At 36.7% G+C, this 11,298-nt stretch overlaps 1 protein-coding gene across 1 annotated transcript; it reads right to left on the reverse strand.

The window, feature by feature from the left end:
• Positions 1–683: 683 nt before the first annotated feature.
• On the reverse strand, positions 684–1,061 carry LOC139849799 (uncharacterized). Its single transcript, XM_071839421.1, has one exon. The coding sequence runs from the start codon at positions 1,059–1,061 to the stop codon at positions 684–686; it is 378 nt and encodes a 125-aa protein (XP_071695522.1).
• Between the last annotated feature and the right edge of the window lie 10,237 nt (positions 1,062–11,298).

Consider the following 11,298-nt stretch of genomic DNA (forward strand, 5'->3'; position numbering starts at 1 on the left):
AACTTGCTCAAAAAGTTCATAAAATTTTCAAATTGGCAACAAATGTCCGCGAGGATTTATCCCCCCCCCCCAACCACACTTAAGATCATGTAATGCCCTCATTTACATGAAATTGGATAATCAAATATAAATTCGAGAGGACAATAGTGAAAAGGGAAAAAGAAAAGTAAACCCGGATTTTTAGATCCGAAGATCATGGAGAGACGGTGCACGATGGCGCTGAACTTACTGCCAGCATAAGAACATCGGCATCCACTCGAACATACATCACACAATAATCATCAAATGCAATATAAGTCGCTGAACTTAATGCCAGTCTTTAAAAACTAACAGCGTGCGTATCACCATAACCTGTAAATATCATACAAAACAAGCATGCCAAAGATGGGGTGGTACCACCGAGGTACCGAGACGCCCCATTAAATTATCCAAGTACATAGTTTAAGAAATGAAAATACAGTTATCCGAAATACAACCTAATAATAGAAATAGTCTTAAATTCTTCTCTCTTTTTTTTATATTCAGATTTTATCATTTTTATGGGGTTTTAAAGTTTTAAAACGCGCGCATTCATAAAAAAAATAACATGAAAATAAAATCTAACATGCAATCCTAAATGAACAAAAATTTACAAGTGTGGCAATTTATTAAAGAGTCTATCACGCGACTCGTGTCCGTGCTAGTTAGCTTTTCGGGTACAAGGTGATGTCATCATACTCGTTAGCCTCAACTCCATCATAATAGAGCTTTAAACGATGACCATTCACCTTAAACGTGTTCCCATTCCCGATTAACTCAACATAACCAGTCAGGAATGCTTTCTTCACCTCATAAGGTCCCGTCCAACGGGACTTCAACTTTTCGGGGGAAAATTTAAAACGCAAATTGAAATCAAGAACCTTATCCCCCGGAGAAAACTCCTTCTTATCTCTTAAACGGGCATCGTGCCACCGTTTTGTTTTCTCTTTATATGAGACCGAACTCGCATATGCGTCTAACCTCAACTCATCCAACTCATTCAATTGCAACATCCTACTTTCACCTGCTTTCTCCAAGTCCATATTACAATTCTTCAGCGCCCAATACGCTCAGTGTTCCACCTCTACCGGATGATGGCACGCTTTACCATAAACAAGTTGAAGCAGTTTGGTCCCTATAGGCGTTTTGAATGCGGTTCGAAAGGCCCACAACGCATCATCTAATTTGGGTTGCCATATCTTCGAATTGTCATTAACCGTTTTTTCAAGGATACGCTTTAAAGCACGATTAGTATTCTCACTTGCCCACTCGTTCGCGGGTGATAAGCGGTGGAGAATCTATGAGTGACACCATACTTCTTTTAACACCTTTTCGAGAAGGTTATTAGCAAAGTGAGTGCCACGATTGGAAAAGAGTGCCTTTGGAATTCCAAAACGCGAGAAGAGATTCTTCAAGAAATTCACCATGACCCGTGCATCATTCGAGGGTAGAGCTTTGGCCTCCGCCCACTTACACACATAATCGACGGCTACTGAAAAATATTTGCAGTTGTGGGAACTTGGGAAGGGACCCATAACATCAATTCCCAATACATCAAAAACTTCACACACTTGGATGCTGGTTTGTGGCATCTCATCGCGTTTGGTGATGGTGCCCGTTCTTTGGCATGCATCACAAGTGCGGACAAACGCATGAGCGTCTTTAAAGATTGAGGGCCAATAAAAGCCTAAGTCAAAGACTTTCTTAGCGGTATGGCTTGGGCCATAATGACCACCGGTGGACCATGATGACAATGCTCAAGAATTTGTTGAGCTTCTTTCCCGTACACACACCGGCGAATCACTTGATCCGCGCAAACTCGAAAAAAATGAGGGTGATCCCAAAAGTAATATTTCAGATCCGCAAAGAATTTCTTCTTTTGCTGATAAGATAACCCTTTCTGAAGAACACCCGAGGCTAGATAAATTGCGACATCCGCAAGCCAAGGAATTTTCGGGTCATTATTGACCCGCATCAAAAACTCATCGAGGAACGTGTCCTTAGTATCCGACTCATTGACCTTTTCCAAATTAGGATTCTCAAGTCGAGAAAGATGGTCAGCAGCAAGGTTCTCATCCCCCTTTTTGTCGCAAATCTCAATGTTGAATTCTTGTAGGAGAAGAACCCAACGAATGAGACGTTGCTTCGCATCTTGCTTAGCAAAGAGGTACTTAAGGGCCGAGTGGTCTGTATAAACAATGGTCTTAGACAACACCAAATAAGGTCTGAATTTATCAAATGCAAAGACAACCGCGAAAAGCTCTTTCTCAGTTGTGGTATAATTAATCTGAGCTCCCGTTAGCGTCCTACTTGCGTAGTAAATTGGACGAAAATGATTATCATGGTTTTGCCCTAATACGGCTCCCAATGCATAATCGCTAGCGTTACACATTAGCTCGAAAGGTAAACTGAAGTCAGGCGATACAATTATAGGTGCTTGTGTGAGCATGGATTTCAGAATCGAGAAAGCGTTTTTACAATCATCATTGACATCAAACGGAACGTCCTTCTCAAGAAGCTTTGTCATGGGGCGGGCGATTTTAGAAAAGTCTTTTATGAATCGCCAATAAAACCCTGCATGACCAAGAAAACTACGAACGGCCTTAACACTCGTCGGTTCAGGTAGTTTAGATATGACCTCGATTGTGGCTTAGTCTACCTCGATCCCCGAACGAGATATTTTATGCCCTAGAACGATGCCTTCGTTCACCATGAAGTGGCATTTCTCCCAATTTGGAACTAAATTAGCTTTCTCGCATCGAATTAGCATACATTCAAGATTGAAAATACATGAATCAAAGGAGTCTCCAAAGACGGAGAAGTCTTCCATAAAGACTTCGATGCACTCCTCAATCATGTTATGGAAGATCGCAATCATGCACCTTTGGAAAGTTCCAGGCGCATTGCATAACCCAAAAGGCATGCGGAGGTAAGCAAAAGTACCGAATGGACAAGTGAATGTTGTCTTGTCCTGGTCTCGGGGGTCAATGGGAATTTGGAAATACCCGGAGAATCCATCTAGGAAGCAGTAGAACTCCTTACCCACCAATCGTTCAAGCATTTGATCGATAAAAGGTAGCGGTAAGTGATCCTTCCTAGTAGCGTCGTTCAAATGACGATAATCTATACAAACTCTCCATCCCGTAACCGTGCGCGTAGGAACAAGTTCGTTCTTTTCATTAAGAACAATGGTTGTACCCCCCCTTTTTCAGCACAACTTGGACAGGACTCACCCATGGGCTGTCGGAGATTGGGTAAATTAACCCGACGTCAAGTAACTTGACCACCTCTTATTTCACAATGTCCTTCAAATTCGGGGTTTAGACTCCTTTGTTATTGGACATGGATGATAGCATCTGCGGTGTTTAGGAAAGGGTGACCTACAATGATTGGTACTTTGGTGTCTTCTTTCATTTCAAGGATCACAAAATCGACCGGAAAGACTAATGGTTCCCTATTCGAACAATGGTGGTTAACTCTTACTATCAAGTCTTCGACAATACCTATGGGAGTGTCAAAAGAATGGTTAGCCAAACGGATCCCCATCCTAGTCGGTTTTAAGTCTCCTAGGCCAAGTTTCGAGTACAACGAATAGGGCATCAAATTAATACTTGCCCCTAAATCGGTTAGTGCATCGTACACTACTGAATCCCCCAACAAACAAAGGATGATAAAGCTACCCGGGCCTCCCAATTTTGAAGGCATCTTTTGCTTTTGCAAAATGGCCGAACATGCCTCATTGAGGAACGTGGCAGACACCTCTTGATATTTACCTTTCGAAGAGATTAGGTCCTTTAAAAACTTCCCGTAGTTGGGCATCCCACTAATCACTTCCGCCAATGGCATATTGATGCTGATTTGATTGATCATATTCAAAAACTTCTTATACTAACTAGCAATCTTATCTTTCTTCAAAGCTTTAGGATATGGGATCGGTGCTTTGTACACTTTCAGCGATGGCTTGGTTATGATCTCTGGTGGATTATCTTTCTTTTGCTCTTGAACCTTTGGTTCACTATCTGTAGGTTCAACATCCTTTGGCTCCTCATCATTTTGATTTGGTACCAGCAAAACAGTAGGAGAAATAAAAGGAGGAGACTTTGGGGCCTCCTCGTTAATAGTCAAACCACTTCGGGTAGTTATAGCATTCACATGCTCATTTTAAGTCGGCACTTTATTATTCGGATTGGTTGCGTATCAGATGGGAGAGCACTAAATGGCTTCTCCAATAATGATTGAGCTATACGCCCCACATCCCGTTCCAAATTCTGAATCGAAGCCTCCTGACTCCTAACTTGCTGCTTTGTTGAATCACTATCCATTCTCAAAGCAGAGATACTTTCGTCCGTTTTCATGATAAAACCCTTATATGACTGAAACGGACGGTTTTCTTTCTGCGGTGTCGTTAGGCTGCAAGGCGTCAGAATCAACTATCAAGAGAGGGAGCAATAGTTTTAAATTTATATTTAGCGGGGCTTAAATCTTACTACTCCTTATTATGAGTAAGGGAAGTATGACCTAGGGTTGTATTTTTAAGATATCAGTAGAATCAAACCTATATTTAAAGCTTAAGATAATTCAAGGTGGAGAAGTAGTGTTTACCTAATTTTGGGTTTTTCTAGTTTATGAGACAGATGAAGTAAATGCGATAAAATTTGTAATTCAGATAAGGTTAAAACAAGCGCATGCTATGATTTCATTAGTTACTTTGCCGAGATTATGGAATGCTGGCTCAAGAATGGGCAGTGACCTTGTATTCATTACACAAGTCCTAAACGCCCCTGCCATAAGACATGTCACTGGGTAATACGATTGGCTTGAAGATTCTGAATAGACAACAACGTCCCTTACCCCCGACGCCCTTGCAGTCTGACTACAGGCATACACGTTTAGACGGCTCATCCAATTGAGCGACTCGATTGGGTGACGTATTAACATTCCACAATGGTCTAAACTTTCTTAAGCATAATAGGATACAGGGTTTGCCATATTCGAGAGACGTGATGTGTTTCGATGTTTTCATTAATGATTGGGTTTAAAAGATAGTTAGGCCCTTTAAGAAGAGTTCAACCATAAAGAACACCATGGTCAAGTCAGGTTTTGACTTCCATGAACACGTTCAGTTATCCTAACGGTCCAATCCTTTATGTGTTCAAACAAACAGTTCCTTAATTAACCAAGAATCCCTCAAGCGGGGTGCAATGCTTGAGACTGCGTTATGGTGAAGTGTACTAATCAGCACTGACCGGGTTCCATAGCCTTACTTAGTAGAGGTACAGCTTACAACAACCGTTGTGTTTCAGCGTGCACGTACGAAGTTTATATGGTTGGTGACTACACTAGCATGGTCTAGGACCGACAAAGTACTAGGGGTCTAGTTAGATGTTTCACTACGAAAGAGTCCTCATTCAGAATCCAAGGCTCAGTGGACTTACTACAACCGGTGTGCCTCAGTCAAACTTACGTTGTATCCGATAGACTTCTCTTATCAATGGGTGACACAGATAGTGTACTCTGAATCAGGGTTCGCGACTTCTCAATAACATAGCCAATAACTACGTTCTATTAGTTGAAAAAGCGATTGAGTTTAAAACATAATCGAAAAGCATCTTGACAACATACACAAGCCATAATTTTATTTCGGCATTATAACTGACTACATCATAACATACACTAAAGATAACTACTCGCTAATCATGGAAACAATAACACAAAGCATAGTAATGGAAAACATTATATAAAGACAAAGGATAGAAGTACCAGTAGATTAAACGAGTTCTAAAAACAAAAGTGACAACTTCAAACTCCAGACCGCTCCTAATACAATCTTCGGCGTTCTTTTCCGGGTACTAGGTTTCCCGCACAGAGTTGAAGACCTTGAAATTATGACTAATATTGTAGAAGGAGAGATAAAGAAGTGAATTGAAGTGTGTGTAAAAATGGATGACAAAGACACTTTAAATAGACTTGAAATTTTCCTGCAAACGGCTGGCAGGCCATTTGGTAAGCCGTTTGCAAGGCCCATTTGCCAGCATTTCCCGTTTGTTGTGCCCGTTTGCTTGACCCGTGTGGCAGGCCGCTTGCCATAGTGGCAGGCCGTTTGGCAAGCCGAAACGGGTCCAAGCATCATAGAGTGTCTCATTCGATTTCTAAACAAAATGATTGATGTCACTCTATAGTTTCACGGCCTTTAAAGCTAGAAAGAAACACTACAGAAACTTATCTTCCATTGTAGGCCAACTATCAATTTCACCTTCGGGCAATGATTCCAACTAGTCCTTTGCATCATCTTTCAAAGACCAAGGAAAAACCCTCTAATAGATAACCGTATCCTCAACTTCTTTGACTTTGAACAGATTGCAGATGCTTTTAAATGAACGAAGATGCTCGAATGCATCCTCTTTCAGTGTACCCCTGAACTGGCACTGGTGAGTTATCATATTCAGAATATGCCCCTTAACCTCGAAATATGTTGTAACTACCGGTTGTCTGATGGCATGGCCGTTGCCAGCCCCTCGTGGCTTTCATCATTGCTTCCATAGATTGACCTTCCGCTGGTTCACCCATTGTATCTTCTTCTTTCTTAATATATTCAAAGTCCGGAATATAAAAAGGTAATTCAGCAAAACCTTCGGGGATTTCCTGTTCCTCTTTAGCTTTATTGCATGTATGGTAAACTCTAGACGGTTCCAAAGTTATTTAATAGCTAACCTGCGATCACACCACAACAAAACCGTGCGTAAACCCAAATAAAAATAAAAATAACAGAAAAGTAACTTTTGCAAGAATTGCTTCTCACAAACGGATCGAATAACTAAAAGTACGCTTAAAATCACAATGTAGAACCACTCCCCGGCAGCGGCGCCAAAAAGTTAATGATGTGAAATCGTACCTTAAAATAACAATAACTAGCTAAAAACTTAACAATTATCACATAATTACAGGCAACTATAACACGATCATGCAGTAACCTATAAGTAGTTTGACCAGTTCATTCCACAGAGAGAAGTTTAATCGAGATCTTAAAACTAGTAATTATCCTAGGAGTTTAATAAATGTGGTTTGGATTGTATTTTAATTCACACAATTAACGTGAAGCAAATGAAACGAATTAACAATAAAGAGAAAACGGCGTCTACTTAAATGACTCACTATCGATATGGATTGTTCTTGCAGTTATTACCGATTGTTATGTCCTTAATATAGTTGTATGACTTCTCACAAAGTTCTAATCATTTAAAGTTAGTAAACTCACATAAACCTTCTTCAAAAGATTAAACTATATTTGATAAAAACTAACGAGACTTGATTTGGACTAAACTCACGTAAAATCCTAACTATAAAAATCACTTGCAGTAGTTACACTATTATGTAGTTCACAACCCTTTCAATCACCAATTAAATCAATGACACAATCACTTGAAATCACTTATCTAATTGTCTATATCACCTAAGTGTTGAGGCATAAATTGCATCTCAATTTAACTCACATTAAATGATTAACAACCTATGTAATTGAATTAAGAATATAGAATATGCATAACAATGGTTCTTTAATCAAACACAATTAATTCAAATCACAAGACATTAAATTCAATAGATAGAACAATCCAATATCTCAAGTTTTACATTCAAGTAAACACACAAACTATTTAGCCTAGCATATTAAATTTGCAAGAAACAAAACATTAATCAAAACAATAAGCATTCATGATTACGATGATAAAAATAATGAATGAATTAAGTACCGAAAGTAATAAATGATGAAACAAAAATAAAAGATGAACTAGTCTTCAATGGAATGATCAATGTCTTCAAAACCCTTGTAATTTCGTAGCCTAAAAACTGCACCCCCTCATTAGGGTAAAAAACCTCGTCTATTTTTAGTTGAACAAAAAGTGACCAGACCGACCCCGCATCGCGGCCGTGATTAGTGGATCGCGACTACGATCCTGCTCCTCAATTGCGACCGTGATTGGCCAGTTGTGGCCACGATTCGCCTTTTCAATTCTTCCAAGTTCTGTTGATGCATTACGGTTGGGATCCATTTTGTTGCGGCCGCAATCAATTTCAGACTCAATAACACTTCATTTTTCGTGTTTAATCTAACTTTGAGCTTATATAAAACCAATACTTCACCGGAAATAGCCAAAACATTAAACCAAAGACCTCTTAAGCTAAAATTATCATTTTCTCTCAAATAACCGCAAAAGTCTTCAAGTCTTCACAAATAAATAAGAATAAAGACCCGATATCGCGATATAATATATGTATAATTTAAACGATATCATGAACCCTAATTTTTTTAACAGTACGATTCAACAAAGTAAAATTAATCACTTGTACGTTTCACCTCAGTTCACTCGTATGAAATCAATATCTCGTATGAAATCAATTGACCGTATTGTTTATCAAACGTATAACCATATGTACGTTTCTGTCCTAAACGAATCAATCGTATACTCAGTCATGTGATGATTCATCCATTTCAGCCTTAATTGTGCCAGAGGGCTGTTACATTTTTTCAGATGAAGATTCCGATTGAACTTATGAAGTTTCCGGTGACAAATTCCGAAAAGTTTTCGATCAACCTGCAAAACATATTCAAACAGGTATTTGCACTATCCTAGATTCTGTTTCATTCGATTTACTGATCTAAAGCGATCTTCTATCTATTAATTCACCCAGACTGATTAAATAAAATGAAGAACCAAACGAGACCTTCAAATGCACTCCAAAAATCAAAAATCAATTTATACATGAACTGAATCAAATTAACACCTGAAATCGATCCAACAATATATTCCTAAGCTTCGTTGATCGGTATCACGTTCAAACAATACTCGAATTGATTAATTGATTGTTCTTTGACTTTTGAATAAAATTCAACTCTATGATTTCTTCGATATTGATCGAATCTAAGGATTAGCTTCAATGAGTGATTTTAAGGATTTATACACTTTTCCTTTGATCTATAACGCATCGGATTAATCTGAGCTTTAAAAGTCAACAAAAGTCAAAGTTGAGTGTTCTTCATGAAATCTGTCAATATGATACACGAATTGAAGTTGTGGATCGATTAGAACTAGTCTATTACGCTCTGATACCAAGTGTTAATCTCAAATTAGCTTCGAATTCGTGTTTTGTTCTTAATTCAAGATTTTACAGTGTGTATGAATATGTATGAATCGTATGCATATGTATATGTTGTATATGAATGATGATCAGAAGCTAATGAGTATATTTCTATTATTAAGCAACTCAGTGCCAAAATTACAATAGGTGTTTAGAGAATTGAGAGAGAATTGGTGAGTGTGTGTGAGGGAGTTAGTGTAATTGTGAGGTAAAGCTTAGTGTCCTACGAGAGAAGATGGTATTTATATGTCCACACCATCACCTTTATATCAATTGGAAACAATACGATGCACGTCACAATATTAGATTTAACAGAAATATTTTTACAAACTAAAAATTGAAATAGAAATATTTTATAATTTATATATTTTGAACAATTCTTAAAAATATATATATTTTGTTTTTCTTTTTATATTTTTAAAACGTATTTTTACAAAAGTAAATTATTTTTATTTTATTTTATATATATAGCGTTTTGCTCCCGGCATTTAAGCAGTCCCCGGCAGCGGTGCCAAAAATACTTGATGTGCGTAGAGGTGTATACGAAATAGTTATATTTTTATTACGAAATACTATTAAATACGATACAATTTTACACAAGTTATTTATTTATTTATAGAGTGGATATACATAAACCTTGCTACAACACTAATAGGCAGTGTACCTAATCGTACAGTAGTGTAGTTTTTAGTAAGTCCGGTTCGTTCCACAGGGATCTAGCCAAGTTTAACGCTATATTTTTTAAAACTATATTTGTATATATATATATATATATATATATATATATATATATATATATATATATATATATATATATATATATAAGTAGTATTATTATTATTATTATAAAAGGGGGTTTTACCGTTTAATGACCGGTTTGTCGATTTTAAAACTTTAGTCGCAGTTAAAACCTAATGTAAAATATTAAAAATAAATATAACTTAATTTAAAGTGTAAAGTAAATGACAATAATTAAAGTGCGATAATTAAAATGACAGTAAATAAAAGTGCGATAATTAAAAAGTACGATAATTAAAAGTGCAATTAAATAAAATGACAGTAAATAAAAGTGCGATAAAATATGAAATAAAGGAATTATGCTTATTTAAACTTTCCATAATCATGATGTTCGACGTATTGATTTCAGTTTATTACTATGGGTTAATTGTCCTTTGTCCTGAATTATTCGATTTGTCCATCTGGTTTTTGTCCATAACAGTCCATTAGTCATAAATATAAAGTACGAGTGTCCTCGTCAAATTATTCTTATATCCGAAGTCAAATATTCCAACTAATTGGGGACTTAAACTATAATTACACCAATTTTCCTTGTATGTAATTCACCCATGTTTTAATAAGTCCATTAACTATTAATCCATTCCCGTGTCCGGTTAAATGAACGATTATTAGTACTTATAAATATCCCGCCCATCGTGTCCGATCGAGTGTATATGGTTATTTATAGGTACGTCCAATTGTAAATTTTTATATTAAATTAACGAACTATCATTCAATTAAACAAATATAAATCCTATTAATAGCCCATAGTCTAATTTCCACAAGTGTTATTCTTTTGTCAAAACCCCAATTATGGTACAAAGCCCAATTACCCAATCTTAATATTTAGCCCAACATCATGATTATTTCGATTTAAATAAGCATAATAATAACTTAACTACGAAATATTAATTTAAAAAGGTTGAACATAACTTACAATGATTAATAATAGCGTAGCGTTACACGGACAGAATTTCGACTTACACACTTACAACATTCGCTAACATACCCTTATTATTATTAATCTTAAATTAAAATTAAAATTAAAATTATAATATATATATATATATTACGTGAGAGATAGAGAGTAGAGAAAGATATGTAAATTTCGGCCAAAACACGCGAACTTTATAGGACCTGCTGTTCACCATGCGATCGCATGACATTTGTGCCTTCTGGCCATGCGATTGCATGGCCTGGGAATCCAGCTCACATACTTTGTTTTCTTGTTTGCTGACGGTTTTATTAAATAATAATATATATATATATATATATATATATATATATATATATATATATATATATATATATATATATATATATATATATATATATATATAATTTTTAAGAATTAATTATATACTATAT

The sequence above is a fragment of the Rutidosis leptorrhynchoides genome, chromosome 5, assembly GCF_046630445.1.
Source record: "Rutidosis leptorrhynchoides isolate AG116_Rl617_1_P2 chromosome 5, CSIRO_AGI_Rlap_v1, whole genome shotgun sequence".
NCBI lineage: Eukaryota > Viridiplantae > Streptophyta > Magnoliopsida > Asterales > Asteraceae > Rutidosis > Rutidosis leptorrhynchoides.